Source organism: Tamandua tetradactyla, chromosome 11, assembly GCF_023851605.1.
Source record: "Tamandua tetradactyla isolate mTamTet1 chromosome 11, mTamTet1.pri, whole genome shotgun sequence".
NCBI lineage: Eukaryota > Metazoa > Chordata > Mammalia > Pilosa > Myrmecophagidae > Tamandua > Tamandua tetradactyla.
Window position 1 is genome coordinate 60,530,157 of NC_135337.1, and position 23,458 is coordinate 60,553,614.

Consider the following 23,458-nt stretch of genomic DNA (forward strand, 5'->3'; position numbering starts at 1 on the left):
AAAAAGAAGAGGAAAAGAGAATGCACAGTCTCCAAGTGTGTTCTCTAAATGAGCAATTTTAAGATTCAGTACTGCCTATATGCCCAATACTGAAGATGAACAACTATTCCAAAATGACCATCTCTTAAATTTGTATTACGTCTAAGTGACTGCATCAACATTAAACTGAATTAATGCTTACTTTCTACCAAGTTACAATTTAAAGAAATGTGGGGAAATTTATTCTTTAGCAACTTTAGCCCTTTTTTTAAAATGAACATGTTTTCTACTTTTGCAAAAACAAAGAGGATGAGTAAAATATGGATGAAAAAATAAATAGATAATAGGGGGATAAGGGGTAAAATAAATTGGGTAGAAGGAAATGCTAGTGGTTAATGAGAGGGAGGGGTAAGGGGCATGAGATGTATGAGCTTTTTGTTTTTATTTCTTTTTCTGGAGTGATTCAAATGTTCTAAAAAATCATTATGGTGATGAATATACAACTATGTGATGATACTGTGAGCCACTGATTGTACACCATGTATGGACTGTGTATGTGTGATTTGTCAATAAAAATATTTTTTAAAGAAAGATAATTCAGACACAAACACTAGGAAAATATTTACCTGCTGGTCTCCCTTTCTAAAGGTATCCCAAAGCAAAATATAGTTTCTTTAGATTAATAATGTACATAAAAGCTTTGTTAAAGTGTAAATGACAAGTTTTATTACAAAAGTAATCACCCTCATCACACATATATATGCATTAGAGAGCAGCCTTGGGGATCTTTCTCATCACATCAGGGTTACACAAATAACTGCTCTACTGAAGAAGCCTTGCTATTTGAAAGATCAATCTCATGAGCAGGATACACTAGGATTTCTCCAAATAATGTACTATAGAAGGTAACATGGAAAAAGGATAAGAAAATGGAAAAGGAAAATTAAAGTACACAGCATATTCATCTACAGAAATATGTCCCAGTAGTGAACTAATTCCAATGTTCAGAAAATACCAGCATTCTCATAAATATTTTTGTTTCACAATGGTGCAAAATCTGAATTGTGCAATCTTCGAAAAGGCACATTTTTGTGACATTTCCTGTGCATTCCCCTGAGAGGACAATGAAAATTATTAACATAATGAAAGATTTCAGCCTCTAGCAACGTCTTCAAGGAAATATCTCAGAGGGAAAGATATTCTGAGAACTGTAAGGAGAATCTGTGGTTCATAAATGGAAGAAAAATAACCATGACCATCTTAGAATTCACCCAGAGGAAGGGATGAGATGGGCCGTGTCCCAAAATATTAATATCCTTCTACAGCTGTTAGAATGTTTTTTCACTTTACTTTGAAATATTGCCATATTTTGGTGAATAAGGGAGTCACTTGTGCTAAGAGGCATTCTTTTATATAAAAGCAGCTACAGCTCTCTATGGTAACTGCACATTGCAAGTGAGCAACAGGTTTCAGATGTGAGCAGATAATCACAAATCATTCTTTCTTTCCTGTGAGGAAGTATGATCAGACTGCTTTCTTAATGTCACATGACATCTGCTATACAAGGGAAACTGACTGGTGAATGTAGCAAGGCGGGTAATTTGGAAATAAAAGAAACTGGGCAGGCTAGGAAGAAGGCCTCAGGCTGGGAGATGAGCAGAGCAAAACTCACAGGCATGCACCTAGCTCCCAAGGGACAAGAATTAGGGCATTAGACGGTGAAAGGTATGCAGAAATTGAAGTGAGAACGTAACAGAAACCTTGTTCTTAGGAAAAGAGATGGAAACTTGTTTTCTCCTTCCTCCAAACAGTTCACACTACTTTGTTTATAAGACCTGAAGCTCAGGCAGGAGCCATGTGTTCTAGGTCAGCTATATTAGCGTTTTACCCTGCCTCTGGAGGCTTGGCCTAGGAACTCAAGCACAATTCATATCATTGTTTCTGTGGAAAAGACATTTGGAAGTCTTCCTGTAAGTCAGTTGTTTCAAACATGACAGAAAACCCCTTCATAAGGTGGAGATTACCTACCTGTGTGCAATTCTTCAAGTATATTCTCAGTTTTAGAATGTAATCAATAATGCTTTGGATCTCCAAAACATATTCTAAGATATACAGAATAAATTATTTAAAGAAAAAATGTGTCCAATATTTGTGTCACCAAGATGGAACTTTTGTACTGTACATATTTATATACAGCTATGTTTTCGAATAGCATTTATTATTTAAATGATACCTGGGCAGTACATAATAAAAGTCCCTCTTTTTAAGCACACAGCAAATCCAATAATCTGTCACTTCAACAAACCATTCCATTAATCAGAAAAGCTGCAAATAATCTATACACAGATACTTTATATCATTCTGGAAATAAAACCAAGAGGTAATACTTTAAGGCTACATATTAAGGCTACCTTGGCTCTTTGAAATGTGTAAAAGCAGCAAAGACAGTTTTTCAAAAGGCAATATAAATTATCTATGGTTGCAATCTTAGGGCAAGAAAAAGCTATTATAAGCCACTCTAGGTACCCAAAATTAGACCTTAAAACTTATTGCTATTATTCTATTGCAGGTCAGATTATTGCTCAAAATTGTTGACTTGAGAACACCAAGAAATTCTTAGGTTTTTTTTTTTTTAATGCAAGTCTACATCAGTATAAAGACATTTAAAATGAAACTTTTCTTCTAGTGTCAAAAGTGAAATTTATTACAATACAATAAGTACAAGTGTTATTTAAAATGATGGTAAATTTATAAAGTATTAATTTTTCTAATATAAATATTAGAAACAACTTTACCAATTCTATACATACATAAAACACTGAAAAAATAAAGTCATGCACAAGGCCAAAGAAAACTTTGCACATTACCCTTTTAGGTATTACATTTATCTTTTCCTGATCCCAGCACTATAACAGAATACAAAGGCGTCTGCTAATTACTCAGACTCAAGGTTTAAGTGTTTTGAATGTGTCTCATCAAACATCAACAATGTTTACGAATCATTGGTTATGGGCAGGCAACGGTGGCTCAGTGGCAGAGTTCTCACCTGCCATGCCAGAGACCTGGGTTTGATTCCCGGAGCCTGCCCATGCCAAGAAAAAAAAAAATCCTTGGCTATATTCTGATCAAGTGGTTCTACTTCCCATATTCCCATTTCTCAATAAGTCTTGGACATAAAAAGTTAGTTGTTCCAAAAAAACTGATTACAGGGTCCAGCCTGAAATGATTCCCAATGATTCTTTTAAAAGTGGCATGAAGTTATAAAAAAAATAAAAGTCCTACAAACATGAAAGATACCAAAATGTAAATAAAATTAAGCAGTCCATCTTCTGCTTGCTTACTTGGCTCCATGTGTCTATTACAGGAATGAGAAGAAAGAGCCATTAAGAAGCAAAGACAAATCAGAACTGCAGGGGGACAGGGGTGGGGCGATGTAGGAAAGGAGCTGGGAAACAGCGTTAGATTATAAAGGGAAATAAAAAAGTATTACATCTCTACTATTCCCCATCCTGCAAGAAGCAGGGACTGGTTCCAATCCCGACCCTTCCTGTATCCTCCTGGGGCTTTCCAGCTACTCTGTCCCCCTGCACTGTGAAACAGCTACTCCTTTCAGAGGATGAGAGGCCATTATCTGTTCCCTAACAAGAACCCTTTCCACAGATGTGAGGAACAGCCTATATATTATAGATTGGACATTTGGCAAATATCAAAGAGAATCTCGACCAGACCTCAACATGAGGGCAGGTTAGACAAGTTTTACAAATGAGCAACTGATGCCCGGAGAGGTTAAGTGGCTGGGCCAGGGAAGACAAGGAAGCTAGGTGTGCTGTTTATCCTTCTACTGCAGAGATTCTCAAACTTTGATTGTGCACACAATTCACTTGTGATCTCTATCAAAATGCAGTGGGTCCGGGGTATAGCTTCAAATTGTGCATTTCTAATAGGCTTCTCAGAGAAATATGATGCTCTTGGTCCATGGACCACCCTTTGAGAAGCAAGGGTCTACAACACACAGAAGGAGCCACTACTGTCTTTCTGGGCCATAAAAAAACCTCTGAAGTCTTAAGCAGAACAGAGACCTTCTCTCATTATCTGCCTATCCAAGCACCTCCCCTGGGAAAAGGCTTAGACATATAGCCTAAGTGAGCAGCTGTCTATAAGGAGTATGACCACAACAGCCAAAAGAGTAACATAATTGAACCTAAGTAAGTGGTGGGGTCTATTTGCTAGGAAAAAAACTAATTTTTTTACACATTTAGCCCTCTGTAAAGTGAACATGATATAAAGGTATTTAAAAAAACAGCATATTAAATTTCATAGTAAAATGCCACATGTGCACTATATATATATATACATATATAGTATGGATTCTAAGACATTCAATGTATTGTTTCAGAATAAAGTGCTACCACTGCTCCCAGCTAAAGTCATCTCCTCTTCCAAATACAAGGAAAAAACCTTGAATTGTAAGGAAAATGACTGCATTGCCAGCCAGCACAAGGCCACAGGCTCCCCATTTGATCTGTAACACAAGAAAAGAAGGGTTAAATCTTTGTTGTCTTCATAGTGTGCTATTTGCCAAACTGTGTTTATTTCCTGCATTAGAAATAGCCAATGAAATATTACATAAAGTGGCTAAAAGGCTGAATAATGTAATAGGCAGAGAGATACTGAACTATCAGTAATTAGTCTAATTAATTCCATGATGCTTGTTAATTAAGTCTAGTGCCATCCTTAACATTTACCCATTAGACATATTTTCTCTACTTGTTTTCATAGACAATGACTGCCTTATGTAAAATACACTTAGCAAGATTTTAAACGGCCCAATTACAATATAGAGTACAGAATATTCTGCATGCATTACCTTTTTTCATAGCTAATAGGAATTGGGAGAATGATGGATGGGTTTGTTTCTTTTCTAGACAAGAAAAGATGTTAAATAATAATCTGCATACAAATCAAAGTCCCTTTCCAACTTGGCAGATGGATTTTACAGAAGCACAGTTGGGGGTGAGAGTACCCTCTAGTGGGCAATTTTTTTTTGTTTTAAGTCAACCAACAAAAATACCATGAAAGTTTCTTCACATAAAGCAAGACTTGTGCATATCAGATACTCAATACCACCGTGAAAGAGTTTTACAACATTGAAACAGATTGTAGTTGGGGTAGGAAGGGGAACCCAAGTAAATAGAAGGAAAGACAGTGAACATCGCAAAATTGTGTAAATTATACCCATGATGTATGTTTTGGAGATGAAAAAAAAATTTCATATTGGATGTAAAGATATCATCTTATTCCTTGGGTCTTCCAGTTTTACAAACTGTGCCTACCGTGCTGAGAACTGAGTATGTGATCCTACTTGCAGGATAAGAATTTGATATGATCTTAGCTTATAGCCAGAAAAATATTGTGACTGTAGTCTCTGTGGATTGCTCTGAGATTTAGGAGGCAGAGATCTAAGGAGAATTGCAAAGAATAGCAAGGAGTAGAAAAAGCAACAAACAGCATGGTCTGTCTAAAGGTTGTAATAGAAACCAAAAAAGTATTCTGAAAACATGGCCAAAATGTTGATAGATCTAAAAACCAGAAATAAAGAAATGTAAAAGACATCTGGTTTTAAATATAAAGTCTAAGCAATGAAAATGAAATTGAGGTCCCAGACACAGGCCTTTGAAGTCCACTCAGCAACAATCAGGCAAAACAAGAGAAAGCAAAACTTACCACAGCCACGCGAGCAAGAATAACAGGAAGTCCAAAGGCAGAAACAACAATTCCAGTAGTGAAGAAATATGCCAGTTCCCGACAGGCACTACTTGTTCCATCAGAGTCATATGTGGCCCTTTTGGCAATGAAGTGGGGAATGGGTGAGATGGCGTGAAATATCAGGACAAACAAGGGCCAGTAAACACTGTCAGTTGGACCCAGAAGAAACCACAAAAAGAAAAAGTTACAAATAACTTTGCAAACATGAGACATATTATTGTTTCAAAAGCAATGCTATTTTAAACATCCATGTTAAAAAGTTACCCATTCAATTGTCAATATTAGTACATAAGATCATTTCTATCAGGAACAGAAAAGAAGTAGTAATAATTTAAAAACTACTAACCCATTAATATGTAGGTAGTTTATATTGTGCTATAAAACAAGTATACAATGTATAATCCAGAACTTTGGATTCTTTATTACTGAACTGTAATTTCTTTATAGACAGTCATCTTTGCCTTCCTGTAGAATATAGCCGAGTGGCTTGCATATGCTAACTCAATAAAGATCTTCCAAGTGATTGGATGCTTGAAACCTTTTAATGGCTTCCTATCACACAGAATAAAATCCAAATCCCTTGCCCTGGCCTACAAAACTTAATATGACCTAGTACTGTCTACTTCTCCCATTCATCTTGTACCATATTCCCCTTCATTCACTTTATCTGCAGCCATTCCAGTGTTTTTCCTATTCCTTAAACACTCCAAGCTCATACTTGCTTCAGGGCTTTTGTACTAGCTGTGTCCTTTGCTTGGACTGTTCCTCTCCCAATCTTCCCATTGGCCGGTTCTTTCTTATCATGTAAAATATTAGTTTAGACGTCCCATCCTAAAAGTTGCTTTTCCTAACCATCCATTCTAAAGCACCTCCAAATCACCCTCTAGCACACATCCCCCTCTTAACTTCCTGAACAGCACTTATTCCTAACTGATGCTTTCATGCTCATGAAAACAAGAATTTAATTTATCTTGGCAAATCATCACTTATCTCCAGTGCCTAGAATGCGGTGTTCCGTTAATACATATTGAATGAATTGAAATAATAAATACATTTTAAGTATGCAAACGATGAAAATAAATATGCTCACTAGCAGAAACTTTAGATATATTTCAATCTTTATTATAAATAATCAAAATATTGTAATGTAAAACAAATTTTTCTTCCCAAATTTCAATGTTTTGCATTTACTAAAAATTGCCATCTGGTCCCCAATTACATCTGCTCTATCAGGCATTTATTATGCTTCATTTCTTGAGGGAAAATATCATAGCCGTGACATAGAAGGCAAGAAAAAGTAAGAACGCTAAGTGCCCTTCATCAAGAGGATTCAGCTGAAAACAATAAGCTTGGCTTCCTAAGTTTAAACAAGGGGGATAATTGTATGTTACAAAAATCAGCAAACATTATTACTGGAAAGGACTTTCAGAGATTCACTGGTTCAAAGCTCTATTTGACCAATGAGAAAACTGAGATACAGAGAGGAGAAATAGACCCAGCTGTTGCCTGATGCCCCACAGCCAAGATCTCCTAATTCTTCCTGAAATACAGAGACCATGCTCTGGAAAATGGTCTAAAAGACTAAGCTACCAACATCCTTCTAAGAGAAAGGTCACTGTGAAACAAACTTGTTTATATACAAAATTTAAATATTAAAGATACATTATTCAATAAACACATAGGTCAAGGGTTGGCAAACTGTTTCTGTGAAGGGCCAGATAGCAAGCATTTTATGCTTTGCAAGCTACAGGGTCTCTTATCTCAACTACTCAACTTTGCCACTGCAGCATAAGAGCAGACACAGATAATATGTAAACAAATGAATGTGGCTGTGTTCCAATAAAACACCATAGTTTGAAAACCTCTGGTGTAGATGACAGTCCTGGTATACCATCATTAAGATATAAAATGCATTTCTTTTAGGACAATAATGGGTCATTTTTGTGTCTTACAGAGGCACAGTGTATCCTAGAGAATTAAAACACCTGGGCTGAAGTTGGTTGTGGAATCATGGAAATTTTCTGGCCAAGGGAGTCAGGAGGGACATAAGTTCCATTCCCATCTCTGCCACTTATTGCTGAGTTATTTTGAGTCTTTACTCTGGGTTTGGGTTTCCCAGTTAGAAAGGAGAAAGACAATAGCATACATCCTTAATGCTAGAATATAGTAACAGCTGTAAAAACGCTGGGCAAACGTAAATCATTGCTTATATTTGGACAGCTTTTGTATCCAAATAATCTCTGTAGTAGTTGGCCAGGATTGGTATGATGCATTTGAATTCATCAACGTCAAAACAACCAACTCCAGCAGGTCTCAACAGCATCATTTTCTAATCAGTTGCTCAAGCAACTGAACATCTCTTGAATGAGGGACATTCATGAACTCCCTACCCTTCTTGACCCCTGAGGTCAATTAATAAAACCAATTCGTTGTACCTCCTAGCTCTCTCTCTTCCTATCTCTCCATTGCTACTGCCAAGGCTAAGTTTATAAAAATAGTTCCTTACCATTCTCCCTCACTGCAGTCTCAGCATTTTTTTTTTGCTAATTTCAGCCAAAATGACCTTTTTTACATAAAAATCCATCATCCCCACCCCTCCATCCATAGTCCAACCCTTTTTCAACATTCTTCCCCAGCTCTTACTGCCTGAAAAATAAAATCAAACCATCTTCACACAGCGTAAGAGCGCAAGGGACCAACCTCTTCTCCTGCAACTCCCAATCGCAATTTAAGTTCTACTATAATAAACCACATGTGGTTCCTGGACAATAAGCTTTCATGTCTGTAGGTCTTAGTATACGGCTTTCCCATATGAATGGGCTGCTTCCTTATTTTCTTTTAAGTTTCTACTCACATATCACCCTCTCCCCAGACTTTCTGTGCCTTCAACCAGTTTAGACTCCTACTTCTGACAGACTGTACATTTGTTTATCTGTTTATTGTCTTTCCTGCTTCCTGGACTACAGACTCCGAGAGAGCAAATTCTCTAGCACCCATAATAATACTGACAAAGACACAAAATGAAAAATAGTTCTTTTTGAAATAACTTACCCATAATCCTCTAAAGCACATCCCAGCATAAGAAAAGTCAGTCCGATAGCCCCACTGAAGGATAATGCCACAAGAGCTGTAAAAAAATAAAACCAGTTATTAAGGGTCCCAGATCAATGGGTGCCAGAGGCCAGAGGGAAAGGGAATGGAGAATGACCACCAATGAATATGGAGTTTCTTTTTGGCATGATGAAAATGTTCTGGAATTAGATACTGGTGAGATACTAAAAACCATTGAATTGTACACTTTGAAAAAGTTAATTTCATGACATGTGAATGATATTGCTCAATAAAAAACACAAGTTTTAAAAGTTCAGCAAAGGTAGCAATATATCTGACATTACATTTGATTAGCAAATGACTGCCATATCTGCCACTTTAAATTCATAAGGGGGAGAAAGGTCTCAAGCATTTCCAGTACCCAAGACCTTTCTAATACATTAATTCCTTCTGTATTTGTCACAAGAGATCAGCCAGCCAGTCTGAACAACTCCCATGATGGGGAGCCTACTACTGCCTAAGACAAGCCATTGCATTCTAACAGTTCCTAATTGTTGAAAACCCTCCTCCTTCATCATTTTGCTTTTCCAAATCACAATACTTCAACTATTTGAAGATTTTTCCATCTCTTCACAGAAAATGCTTCCCCTCTAGTATCTACTGAATAAAGATAGCTATTCCCTGCACCTGCTGTTCAACAACCTCTGATAAGAGTCGGGACAGAGAGGCCCTTGTCGTGTTTCTGAGAGACAGAATATCATGGATGTTAAAAAGCTTGGGCTCTGAGCCACAAACATGGGATCAAATCTGAACTCTTCCACTAACTGGCTGCATAACCTTGGCTGGAAACAACCTATTTAAACCTGATTTCCCACCTGTAAATACTGGTGTCACCATTTTGAGGGAGCTTAAGGGAATTAAACGAGATAAATTATATAATGTGTCTGACAAAAAGGAGGTGCACAATAAATTTGTTGACTGATGTAGGTATTTGCTCATTTTAGCAATTTTCTTTGATAAAGATACAAATAAAAAACAAAGTACATCATATAAGACAGATGTTCTTCTGAAAAAAATACACAACACTCAAAATTAGTCACTGATTAAGCTAACGTTGCTGATTGCTTGTTCTTACTTTAAGAGGAGATGTAGGGAGACTGTCACAGGACGAAGCCAAGGTGCTTTTTACAACTTTTTTTCTTTTTTTTTTTTTTCAGCATGGGCAGGCTCCGGGAATCAAACCCGGGTCTCTGGCAGGGCAGGCGAGAATTCTGCCATTGAGCCACCGTTGCACCACCCTTAATTACAATTCTTTTTTTATCAGGGTGCTTTTTAAAAAACATCTGGAAGTATACAGATATAAAAGGATAAGGAAGGACTATCACTTTTTAATTTACATCTTTATTCATTTAGCTTATTCCACTTTTTAATACAAAAATGTACAAATGCAGAGGGAACATAACTTTTCATGTATTATTTCATTACAGATGATCTTCCTAGTTGGCCTATTCTCCTCCTTGACCATCTGCAGCTCCTCCATTAGAAATTCAAAAGCTAGGAATTGTAGGACTCTCCTTGCATTCTACAACACCAGTCTATCAAGGTTCACAACCATATCTCTGGAAGATTCTTTTTGGCCCACTCCCACCCCCCAGGAACCTCATTCTCTGCTAGCTCTTAAAATCAGCTTTGACCAGGAATCCAGTCCCATCCCTCTTCTCATTCCACAAACTCTCGCTGAGAAATCTCATTCAACCCAAAGTTCCTATTACAAGGACCCAACCACATCTGATGCCATAACCTAAAAGAGATTCTAAGAACTTGGCCTACACCTTCAACTTCAATCCAACTTCTCTACCTGGATAGCCAACAACGACCTCAAATTCAACACGTGAAAAACTGAACCACTGTCCCTGCCCCTCTACAAACATGCACTTAGTTTTCCCTTTGAAAGTTCTACCTTAGAGGAAGACACTATCATTGTACTTCATCTTCCAGTGCATCAGGAGGTTAACATGATTCAATTTTCCAAACATCACTCAAATCTATCCTCTTCTCTAGAAGCCTCTGCCACTGCCCTAGTGCAGGCCCACAACATCTCATTCTTGGTTGATTACAAGAATCTCCCTGCCAATAACTGTTGACTCTTCCAATCCATCCATCACATGGCATATAATGATCTTTCAAATCTGATGCCTTCCTTTTGCAGTTGCTTCACTACCTATTAGTTGTCCACCATAGTTCTGACTCCTTTCTTTCCAGTTTCAACTCTCACCACTCTCCCCTTAGTAGCTGGAGCTCTTTAAAAGAAAAAGGCATGGTCTTCCATGCCCCCTCTCCATCACATCACATGTTATTTCTCCATTTAGAATATTTTCTGCCATTGCCATCATCCCTTAACAGATGAAGACTTATGGATCCTTTCTGATTCAACTCAAGCACTGATGCTTCTGTAAAAACAGTCTTCTTCTCTCAGGGTTAAATAATCCCATCTTTTGTGCTTGTTCCCACTGTACCTGACTATGTTGTAGAAACTTAACCAGTAATGTAATTGTTTCCAGCTCTTTCACCCCACAATAACTTCTCATTTATCTTTTCAACTTAAGTCTCAACATACAGTAGTCCCTCAATAAAAGTTGAATTAGAATTACTGTAAAATGCTTCCTTCCCTTATTTGTTTTCCATTTCGTAGCCTATGTCCCTTTTTACCACATCACAATTTCTAACACATGCACACTTAAACATCATTATTATTTGGTAGCTTCTGATCACGAGCAGACACTGTGTAGTAATGAGATACTTCTTGTTACCTGACTTCTACGTTGGCTCCAAATGGATATATTACACACTGGACACTGTTCAAGTAAACTATGTTCAGTAAAACTATGGAATATAAAAGTCAGGCATAAATAATGATAACAATGTATCTGCTGCTAACAACTCATAACTCAGATAAAAACATCTCATGGGCACACACATCACATATGTATACACAGTGTATAAATGTTTCTAGCAGATGTTGATTAAATGGGGAGGGAAGATCTTTTGGTACAAACTTCAAGGAGGACAGGAACTCCAACACAGAAACAAATTATGCTATCCTATTCACAAGATTGGAAATGTAATCGTTTCCTACCAACATAACAGAAAGCCTTTGGAAAACCTCTACCCAAAACAAATATGGCACAAACTCTACGTTTTGTCCGTCCGTACGAATAAAGAAAACATTAAGGCACGAAGTGAAAACTTCCACTTAATCTAATCTCCACGATTACGGAAATACTGTATTTCTGGGCGTTTTCCGTTAATACCTGCCAGCAGTCAATACTGTCCAACTGGAAAAATTACAAGAAACAAAAGGATTAAGATCCTCAAGGACAAAAAAACCGGAGAAAGAACCGAGGGCTCCTCTGCAGGATGTGGGAAACTACTGAACAGCAGGAAATACAGAAGGGCCGGTGGGATGCACCAGCCTGCAAGGGAAAGCTTGTTTTAAAACTCGGCAGCGGGGGCGGCGGGGGCTCTGAATCCGAGGAGGCCGGGAGGCGACGCGCCCAAAGCCAGCCTGGGTCCCACTGAGGGGGCTCCGCTGGAGGGTGCGGAGGCGCCAGGGGCGAGCGTGGAGGCCGGGCAAAAAGGGCGAGGGGCGTCCCTCGAAAGTCCCCTCCACCTATCTTGAGAGGCTAGAGCTGCGGCCCGGCCCCCCACCACCCGGAGAGGCGGGAAGGGGGACGGGGCTGGGGGAGGCCCTTTCCTGCCCGCGCACCCAAGGCTCGGCCCAGGGTCAGCCCGGTACCGAGGTAGCTACCTCACAGCTGGATTAGCGAGCCGGGCACCGCGTATGTACCTTTAACGCCCGCCATGTCTCCCGAGCTGGGGCCCAGGCCGCAGCCGCTTCCGCTTCCTGCCACAGCCCCGGCACGCCTCCAGTCGGGCCTACCCAAGCCCCGCCCTGCTGATCCCGAGCCCGCCCCCGCCGCGCAAGCCCCGCCCCCGCCCATTCCGGAGCAAGCCCGGGCCACACAAAGCACCTCTCCTGTCACGCAAGCCCCGCCCCCTCCAGGCAAGCCCCGCCCCCCGCCCCCGCCACGACAGTTTCCGAGCCCGCCCCTGCCACGCAGAGCCCCGCCCCCGCCACGCAGACGTCGGCTCTCCGCCCCAGAACCCTGATCCAGGGCGGATTCCGCAAACCCCGACTCGGCCAGTGCAACCCCGACCCTGCGCCTCGGGCCGGCTGCCTAAATGCCCGGCCCTCCCCGTCTTCCCGGAAGCCGCCCCACGGTCCGGGAGCTCTGCTCTGCCCAGACTGCTGGGTTCACCCGCGCAGACGCGCCGCGGCGGCTCAGCCAGCACCCGGCCCGCGCAGTGCTGCAGTTTGGCTATGGGGAAACCCTGCCGCGGAGTGGAGACCAAGGCAGAGGGGTGAGGAAGGAGGATGGAGCGGCAAAGTTACTGTCGGAGGGCATGGAGGGGTCGCCCGCATGCTAACCAACGTGACGACTCTCAGTGTGCACTTTCGTGGCTGGGGAAGAAGTGGGGGCGGGAGGGGGATCAGACCCCAAGGACACATCCTCACTTAAAATCTCGTCGTTTGCTGGAGCTTGCCTTGGAATAGCAACTTATGCTCTTTCCGAAAACTAGCGTTTTCTCTTTTACTCCCTGTTGTGTATTCATGGAGAAAGAACAGATGAGCATTTTTGTGCCCTAGGCTTTCGTGCACCTTTAAATAAATAGCTGTTGTTTTTAGTACCTGGGGCCTCAAAGCCTGCAGGTAACCCAGACCAATTTAGACCTCAGAGGGTCATTTTGTACTTACCTTCCCAGTAGGAATGGAGAGTTTTCTATTGGTGGGGACATTCTGCAGAAGATTTTAGAAACTTGGAGGTCCAAGTGCTTCGTTTTTTACTTTACAGAAAGAGACTCAAAAAAGTGTAAGACTCTGCTTCTAACCCTTATATCTGTCCTGCTTACCACTGAAACCTGCTTTTCCTCCTTGCTTTCAACATACTGTAACGGTACCAATATTTACCCAAGCCTGTCAGGCTAAAAGTCAAAGGCCGGGGTGCATGGGTAGTTCAGTGGTAGAATTCTCACCTGAAATGCAGGACACCCGGGTGTGATTCCCGGCCCATGCACATCCCAAAACAAGCAAAAAACAAACAAAAAAATTCAACAAATGGTGCTGCAATAATGGGATATTTACATGGAAAAAGAATGAAATGTGACCCCACCATATAGCATACAAAAAAAATCAAAGGCCAAAATCCTGAACTTACAGTAAGGTTTTACTATTCTTTCATCAACTGTAACAAATATACCACACCAATCCTAAGGGTAAATAATAGGGGAAGAACAAGGAATGAGGGATGTGTTGGGTTTTTTTTTCTTTTTGAATAATGAAAATGTTCTAAAATTGTACTGAGGAATGCACGACTGTGATAGGACTGTAAATCACTGATTGTACACATTAGGTGGACTGTATATGTGAATATATCTCAATTAAACTGCTAAAAGGAAAAAAAAAGTGTAAGACTGATTCACAAAGCTCATTGGAGGAAGTTGGATTCTGAGCCATTTTCCCGTCATGGTAGCCAAGTGTGCGCTCCACGGCATCCACGCCACAATATCCACACCCTATTGTCCATCTTCTATTGCTTTTTTTTTCTCGATTTTCAACAGGACAAAGAGAAAGCCTCCAGGCTTCCGTGGCTACCTGAAAAGTAGAAATTCTCACCACCAGTACCACCTTTCAAGATCCCTGCTCAGTTTTTCAAAATTGCACAGAGCATATTGTCTCAATAAATGTTGACTGACTTGTGAATTTATTTTTCTAGCTCTTCCCATTTCACTTCATAGAGGGGAGTTCACTTATTACAAATATCTTGTCACTGACAACCTAGCTTACTGCAGGCTCTTGAAAATTCAATATTACACTGCACTCTTGACTTTGTAGCCTGCAACCTATTATGATCATTGAAAGCTCGTTTCACTAGTTTGACTATCATTTTCTATTACTTGTAAAAGTACCCAGGGCAACACTGCATATCAGCCAAATTCTGAAAGCCTGTCCTTGTTAGGTCCCTTCCTGTAGCAGCACGCTAGCCTCATAAGGAATTAAGACTTTTTCTCCTCAATTGATGAGGATTTTCTATGGGGTTTAATCTCACTCTTTCTCATCCTCCATTCTCAACCCGGTGTGTCTGTGAAAAGCCAAATATAAGGACTTGCTGGAACCCTCCCTGTCAAAGGAAATTATTTTGGAGCAAATTGGTACTTCAGAGGCACACTGTTGGGTTTTTGTGCCTTGGGCTTCTTTCTGGAAGATGGTAAAAAACAAAAAGATGTGGTGTTTGCTCCAGGGTAGTTTCTGGAACCCAGAAAAATACTTAGAAACATTTGTCTTCAACAAGCCTTTTGCCCAGATCAGCTGTCCTTTCCAGTTTACCAAACACATTTCAGAGAAAGTTAGCTTTAACTGTCTCTGCAGAAAATTTGCTTTTCTCTTGCCCAATGTTATCCTAGAAAATTGTTCTTCCACTTACTTATCCCACATTTCATCAAGAATACCAGAGTCACCAAAAACAAAGTCAAAATCTAGAAGCTGAGCTCTGTCTTTGACGTGCCATCCACATGTTACTGTATATATAAGATCGGTGCCTTCACCTTGCTGCCTGGGACCACTTCTTAGGATGATTTGAAATTCCTTCCTGACATTCCATTTTCTCACACTGAAGCAGGATAAAATAGGACAAACTGTAAGTCCCTGGTTTCCTATTCAGCTCTGAAAGAGTTAATAGATAATTTCAAGTCCCTGGTTTCTTATCTAGCTCCAAAGGAACTAATACAGAGCTGCAAACTCCCTGGGACAAAAATTTCCCTGAAGCCCCCAAATCTCTCCAAACCAAAATCCTCCCCAAACCATAAAAGCTTGTAAAATTCTGGGCCCAAAGCAAATTCTTAGTTAATAATAGGGAGCATAGGATCATAAAGCTTGTTAACCATTTGCCCAAAGACAATTTTTAGGTATGTGACAACAAACCATGGATTCTGCTAGCTATTTCTTCCTAGAACAAAGAAGATACCTAGTATCCAAAGGTTACTATGGAGACCTGCCAGGGGTAAATCTTCCCATATAACAGCTGGCCCACTCTACTCAGTGGTGTCCTCTCTTGGGCACGTGGCATTACCCTCTCTAACGTGCACTCTCTCTTTTAATAAACTTTACTACTTACGCCTACCAGCCCTCTCATCTCTAAGTTCTTTTAGTTTCGAGACTATCGAACCTGGATCGGGGCTTAGCTGGCACTGTCACCAGCAAGGCACTGGTTACAACACTGTGGAGTAGTTTATTATCTCCATTTTATAGATGAGAAAACTAAGGCTCAGCTAGTAGCTATTGAGTAGGGAAATGGAGACCAAGCCCCAAACTGTTCAACTCTAAAGTAAGACTGTCAGCACGTGTGCTATTTCCCACAGTAGTCTTTATGTACCAATATGGGAACTGATATAGTGATTAGAAATACCAGTAAACCCTGATATTTAACACAGAATTCAAATCCATTCACTGATTTAATTCTCCCTTCCTTACCCATTAGTATCTTGCATAAAATGTACTTAAAATATCAACAACCATTAGTAAGTTCACTATATATAATATCATCTCTCCCTGTCCTACAGAAGTAAAGATCTAGTCTGAAACCCCAGCTCTGAATAAACTTCCCCATGCTTCAGCTTCCTGAAGTAGAACTTATAACTTACTTCTCAAAATGGTTTGATGATTAGGTGAGAAAATGAATACATATTTAAAAGCACCTTGGGCAATGTACGCTAGATAGATGCAATAATGACACATCTGTCACTGGGGTGGGCTCCCAAATCAGTGCATCAGTTAAATGCAAGTATGATACAACCCTGTTGAATCAGTAAATGTTTTTCCTTCCATTAAACCACTGCTTCTCTTTTCACAGCCATTCCCTTTATAGAAATGATTCACACCCATGTCTTTGCCATTTTCTACAGGTGGCTTTGCCAGCCCAAGGAGAGCGGAATAAGGTGAAGCACAGGTTACTTTGGTTGCCTTTTCTTGCTCATGTTATCCACCCCCCACAATCTGAGGTTTCAATGTGTACTAACCCCAGCAGTTTCACAGCAATGAAACATGGCCTTATCTACACCATTAACAATAATAAACGAGCTACTATTTACCAAGTACTCACTTGGTAACGTACACAGTCCCTAATTCCTCCATGGCAGGGTTGTTCGGATGATCTTTATTTTACAGGTGATAAAAGGAAGACTCGGGCAGTGTAAGAAACTTGGCCAATATGACAGTACGTCAGTGGCAAAACTAGATTCAAACCCAATTCTTCTGGCCTCAGACCAACACTTTATCACTGTGACCAAGCACCATGGTTTATCCTTAGAACAACAAAACCTGTTTACTTGACCGAAATTCCCTGATAGGTGTTTACAGCAGGGTAAGTGCCAAGTTGCTGTGATAACTGTTTCTGAAATTTGAATTTTGTGTTCATTCCTTACACAACGATGCTTCAACAGTGATATCAGAATCCAAGTTAGGCATTCTTCCAGATGGAAACAGTGCAATGATGGTTCAAATGCATTAGCTTTGGAGCATTTATTTGCAAATGAACATACTGTTTCTCTCCTTAAAGGGCCATGGTATTTGGGAAGCTGTTTTTTTTCTGACAAAGCCCCACACTCCCAGAAGAAATCCCTTTGCCTAAGCCATCAAATGCACCTTTGAAAATCCATTACAATTCTAGCTAGAACAGAATTTCTATGACAATTTATATATATATATATATATATTCATGTAGCATGACTGAGAAGTGATCACATTAACAAGATCACCCAAATGTGTGAGTGTGTATGAGGATGGAAACAGTCGGGGTGATTAAAGTTTAAATCCAGAAATCCTGTCAGGATTTGGTGCATTTGGCACAAATGCATTATATGCTTTTCATAATATGTCCCCACAACTTTCCTTAAAAGTAGATCATATTGGAAGGTGTAATTCAAGCTTGTCATCGTATTCTTATAAGTGGAAAGACAACTTAGAATTCTACAAATATTTTTGAGCCTTTTAATAATATACATTACAAATATTTTAGACCAATCACATTTTGTTGTGTGCAACATATTTACAAAACAAAAATATATATTACAATAAATATGAATGAAACAGTGAATCTAATCAACAAGCTCGGTCACAACCAGATTTTTAAAAGGAATGCAAAAACCTGTTGGTCTGTATATGTTAAGAGTTTTGAGATAAATAGGGATCCTGAATTATAATGTATCCAGAAAGGGGATGTGAGGGGACAACCCCAAAATTTAAGTTAGGGTAAGATTTCCTTCTTGTTGCTAATTACATAATGTTTAATGATGTTTTAAACTGTGAACATTGATGGATCATCCAAACATGATACAAAGCTAATATAGTTCTATTATTTCAAAAATGTACGTGACATCCACATAATATCCTTTTAGTTATTATCGTTATATACTGTAATTCACACAATATCTACAAATGTAAATGAGAAAAAAAAACAGGTCACAGCAACATGTCTCACATTCCAATTTTAAATAAGACAAGCACATACTGGATCAAACATTATTTCATAATATGTTAATAAATAACACCTAGTTTGATATGGTTACCTTGAACAGTTTACAGCTGTATATTTTAAAAGAGAACATTTTCTGCGAGTTTCACATTGTCAGTAAAAGGTAAAATAAATATTGAACCTTTATAACCAGAACCAAAAAAAAAAGAGAGAGAGAGAGTTCTATGTAGAACATGAAGTATTTCTGACATGCTGCTTTTCCAGTACAGTTTGCCACGAGAAAACTAAAAAAGAAACAAAAAATGATTGTCTTTTAAAAATAACTTTTAAAGGCTTTTCACAATATTGAGTATGAACCCTTTAAAATTAGCAAGGAAATCTTTTTGCCCTTCTGCTTTGCATATATATGCACATTGTGTATATTTTGTGCACAACAAAACAGATCTGTGCCAGTCAAAGGGTAACAACTGCTTAGTCTTCAAATTGAGTAAGGGGCCAAACACTGAACTGAAATCCAACCAGTCTGAGATCTGGACAGGTTTCCTTCTTGCCTTGCTTTCACAGCTGTCCCTATAGGAATGTTGCTCCTTTAGACCCCCAACTACTTTTAACACTATAAACCCCACTGTAGTAATCCAAGGGGTCCAGATTCGCCAGGTGGGATGGGGGGACCTGGTTCTTCAAAGCAAAATACTGACACAGGCCATCTGACTCGGTCAGAAGGCAAGCACGGCTCCCTTACTGTAGCTGCATATTTCTCCTGACAATATTCAGTGCTGTTGCTTATTCTCTTACCACAACCATCACAAACCTAGAGACTATTGAGTCCATACTAAATATCAGTCCCGATAAACTGTGAGTGGGTCAAACTGCTTCACAAACTGTCTCAGGTAAGAACATTCTCGGCTAAATAAAACAACATTAAACCTTATGGCAAAACCAGAAGTTTCTTTCAAATTGGTTTTAGAATTGCTATGCTATTAAGACTCTTCCTTAATTGACCACAGACTTCTGAAGACGGGGGTGGGGTGGGGGGGGGTGGGGGGTGGGGTGGTAGCAGCCCAAACCCCTCATTAGGATATAAAAAATTCTGTAACTTCAGAGTTTCTTCAGCCAGAGCTTCCATTAATTTTTAGCTTATCCAGGTGGAGAGAGTGGTAATTACTGGATTGAAATATAAGTCACTTCCCACAATTCATGTTCTTTTACATTTGTTAGTCCTCTTGACCAAAAGAAGTGTACAGTATTATACTAAAAGTCATACTAATTGCCCACTAAAAAAAAAAAAAAATACTCGGTGGCTGCATTCCTTGAGTCTGTGTAAAGTGTTGCTCAAATTACATCTTTTCAAAAAAATCTAAAAACCATTATTTAAAACTGTCATAGAATCCTATCATAAATTTCACTCATGTCATCAGTGAGATGAGGGCTATGCCTTCCATGGCCTCTGTTTTCTTTTTCCCCCAGACAAAATGCTGCACAGGCTTCCCAAAGGGCAGGCTGGAATGTTGTAACTTGGAATGGCTAACCTGACTAAAAGTTTCTCTTTTGCTTTAGACATTTTATGGTGAAGGCTTTGAGAAACCAAACATCTACATTCTTTATCAATGAAGAATTAGTTCACTAGTAATTTAACAGTTTAGTACTAGAAACAAGTTACTGGAAGTTTTGGTTCATCTGTGAAAACCTCAGAATTGTGATACACACTAAGCATTAGCACAGGTCTGCAGCAGAGATGGAAAAGTTCATGAATTAGTACAAGGGTTTTTGTCCTTGATTTTCAAATTCAGACCAGGCATCATTTAACTCCATGAAAATCATCTTTGCATATTGTTCATAGGGTTGCCCAGTAGCCTATAGAAAGAACAAAAACACATATTAGATGCCACAGAACAAAATTTTACTTATATCAACTTTTTTACTGCTAATGTACAGGCTCTAAGTCACTGAGCTTTTTTATAAGGCCATTCCTACTTTTACAGCCTCGTATATGTGACCAATTACCATGACCTCCCCAGAAAAACATGCCCAATAGAAATTCATCTATGGTGGTGGTAAGGAGCGGATGAGTAGATAACAGAGAACTTATGGGCAATAATAGGTGCCTTTCCATTAGTGTCAATTAAATGGCAGACTCTCTCCAATTGACTTATTTCTAAACTCCAATTTTCCCATTTCTAAAAAAGATAAATTCTTTGAGACTCATAATATGGTTTGTGGATTTTTCCAGGCTCCCATTCTTCTTTCTATTTTTATTCATCAAAACTCAAGTCTTAAAATAGTTTCTCATTAATTCTTCTATTCAGACTAGTCACAAAAATGTACAAAGGGATGAGAAGCAAATACATCAAATCTAAGTATGTGCTCCTAAGTGCCACTTCAATTACAGCCACACATCACAGGACAGGTATGGTCCACAAAACAGAAAAATAACCCACTTCTGGGTGGGCCACGGTGGCTCAGCAGGCAAGAATGCTTGCCTGCAATGCCAGAGGACCCGGATTCGATTCCTGGTGCCTGCTCATGTAAAGAAAAAAAAAAAAGATAACCCACTTCTATCTGGGATGTCTCTGTGTATTATGATGACTTCAACTGGGCCATAAGGTATTTGAAATTTCTGACAATGTAGAGCACTTATATGTGTATATGTTTTAATGAAAACATAAACATCAACTTAGTGATGACTTCAGTTCCATTATTGATTCTCTTCAGTTGCAACAGATGCATTCTAAGTCTCTACTGCCACAATTCTCACTGAACATCTCGCTGTATCTTCAAAGTAGAAAAGCTTTCCACTGTCCAGCTCTTAGCTTATTCTTACCACTATAGGAAGCAAAGGACATAATTTACAACTGATCCCTAAAAATGAGACACTGATGAATCTCATACCTTTCTAACTAAGGCCCCTATTCCATTATTTGTCATTTATAGTTTGATCTATTTTCGCCCATTTCATCAAGCATAACTTTGTTTAAATGTCTGATTTTAGCTTATGGGTTTTATTATATTAACTAAATGGCCTAATCAACATGCCAGCTGAAAACATGATGTTTTAATCCATGTCCATAAAATAACGGTGGGCCGGACAAATGATAGAAGAAGGCAGGTGATGCTCACTTTATCTGGGTGTACCACCAGCACAGCCTTCCGGTAGACCTTCTTCACCTGCTCTGGCGTCACCAGGTCCGCCATGCCGATGGGCTTCCACTTGGTCTCCCCCGCCCAGAGCACAGTGTGCATTGTGGACAGAAGTGCTCTGATGTTTCTCTCTTTGCCTTCAATCCACTCCAGGATCTGTAAGCACAGGGGCAGTTAAGGAATTCAAATTGTTTTTAGTCCACAAAGTCTCACCTGGGACACTGGAAAGCCATGTTCTGGGGACATCAAAGTATTTGGGGCTTTCTAATACCCTAAGCTGTTTCTTCCACGTGGAATGGTTTACCACCTTCCACCTGCTGCCTTGCCAATCTGGTCAATGTGTCATCCTTCCAAAGTGTGCTCTGGTATGTCATGCCCTTAGTCTTTGAGAGTTTGGCTGCCCTCTTTCCTGACTGTTCCCAGGGTTAAACACCCTCTCCTAAAATATAAACTCATTCTGAAAGTGTAAAACACCACATCTATTTTGTTTCCTACTGCATGTTTCTATCTAATGTAGTATCTGGCAAATGCACCCTCCACAAACCTCTCTTGAAAGAAGAATGAACTTCTCTAGGGTCCCCTACTGTGCTGGTTTGAAAGGAAGTATGGACCCTAGAAAAGTCATATTTTAATCTAAATCCCATTTCATAAAGGCAGAATAATTCCTATTCGATACTGTATGTTTGAAACTGTAATCAGATCATCTCCCTGGATGATGTGATTTAATCAAGAGTGGTTGTTAAACTGGATTAGGTGATGACATGTCTCCACCCATTTGGACGGGTCTTGATAAGTTTCTGGAGTCCTATAAAAGAGATTCAGAGAGAGCAGAGCAGAATGACATAGTCACGAGAAGTAGAGTCCACCAGCCAGTGACCTTTGGAGATGAAGAAGGAACATGTCTCCAGGGGAGCTTCATGAAACAGGAAGCCAGGAGAAGAAACTAGCAGATGACACTGTACTCGCCATGTGCCCTTCCAGATGAGAGAGAAACTCTGCGTTCAGCATGTGCCCTTCCACTTGAGAAAGAAACCCAGAACTTCATCGGCCTTCTTGAACCAAGGTATCTTTCTCTTGATGCCTTAGATTGGACATTTCTATAGGCTTGTTTTAATTGGGACATTTTCTCGGCCTTAGAACTGCAAACGAGCAACTTATTAAATTCCCCTTTTTAATACCCTGTTTCTGGTATAATGCATTCCGGCAGCTATCAGACTAGAACACCTATCTTTCTGGAAATTACCTGTGTGTTTATCTTTCCCTGCCAATAGACAGAGCTCCTTGAAGAAGGGGGCTGCATCTTACATTGTAAATCAGGAACTAATTTGTACACCTGGCATAGAGTGGAGCTCAAAAATGTTAAAAAGAATTAATCCATTTAAGTCATTTATTCAAATTATGAACACGCATAGTTTGAATCTTCATAGTTTGGACGAATGATATGCTTAAACTGAAGGACTGGCAACACCGCATCAGCATGTAGACCACAGCGCCTTGGATTAGTGGTCCAGTCATGGTTGATGAAATTACTTCCCATTACAAAGTAAATACCTTGGACTAATTAAAAACCAAATTTTTTAAATTTTGGTTAAAAATTTGTTTTAAAAAACGAAATTTCTTTTTTAGAAAAGAATTGCCAAACTGTTCAAATTTGTCTAAATAAATGTTTCAGGAAACAAAAGTTATCATGATAGAAAAAAGTTTTAAATAAAAAAATTTTTAAAGCTAATAAAAAAGGAAAAAAGTTATCATGATACAGCACAAGGTTTTGTGAAGGGATATAAACCCTCTGAGATGTGTGAAGTGAAAAGCGAAAACAATAGAAGGATCCTACAATATACTGAAAAAAGGATCAAATAATCTTTACATTTACAACAAACTCTGTCAGGAAATTATAAAGAACAGTAGCAGGCTTTTTCAAATACGTAAGATTGGTT

At 39.4% G+C, this 23,458-nt stretch overlaps 2 protein-coding genes across 4 annotated transcripts in view; both read right to left on the reverse strand.

Moving 5' to 3' along the window:
• Positions 1–675: 675 nt before the first annotated feature.
• Positions 676–12,739, reverse strand: LEPROT (leptin receptor overlapping transcript). Its single transcript, XM_077120691.1, has 4 exons — positions 12,644–12,739; positions 8,797–8,872; positions 5,704–5,890; positions 676–4,501 (listed from the first exon to the last, which is right to left on the reverse strand). The coding sequence occupies exons 1-4, from the start codon at positions 12,657–12,659 to the stop codon at positions 4,385–4,387; spliced, it is 396 nt and encodes a 131-aa protein (XP_076976806.1). The 5' UTR covers positions 12,660–12,739; the 3' UTR covers positions 676–4,384.
• Positions 12,740–17,885: 5,146 nt separating this feature from the next.
• The window catches only part of DNAJC6 (DnaJ heat shock protein family (Hsp40) member C6), a 188,147-nt gene continuing 182,574 nt past the window's right edge, over positions 17,886–23,458 (reverse strand). For 2 of the 3 annotated variants that reach the window (XM_077120694.1, XM_077120695.1), the window contains exons 18-19: positions 21,501–21,677; positions 19,432–20,237 (exon numbers count right to left, since the gene is read on the reverse strand). In XM_077120694.1, coding sequence (XP_076976809.1) covers positions 20,136–20,237; positions 21,501–21,677 — 279 coding nt within the window. In that variant the 3' untranslated portion in view covers positions 19,432–20,135. Of the gene's footprint in view, positions 18,668–19,431; positions 20,238–21,500; positions 21,678–23,458 lie in introns of those variants that run through there. The other variant, XM_077120692.1, reaches the window with a different exon arrangement.

Coding starts and splice junctions, on each gene's coding strand:
- LEPROT (XM_077120691.1), bottom strand. Junction 5,891..8,796: donor TGTGCTTTAGAGGATTATGG/GTAAGTTATTTC, acceptor TCCAACTGACAG/TGTTTACTGGCCCTTGTTTG. Junction 4,502..5,703: donor TTCTTGCTCGCGTGGCTGTG/GTAAGTTTTGCT, acceptor CTTGTGTTACAG/ATCAAATGGGGAGCCTGTGG.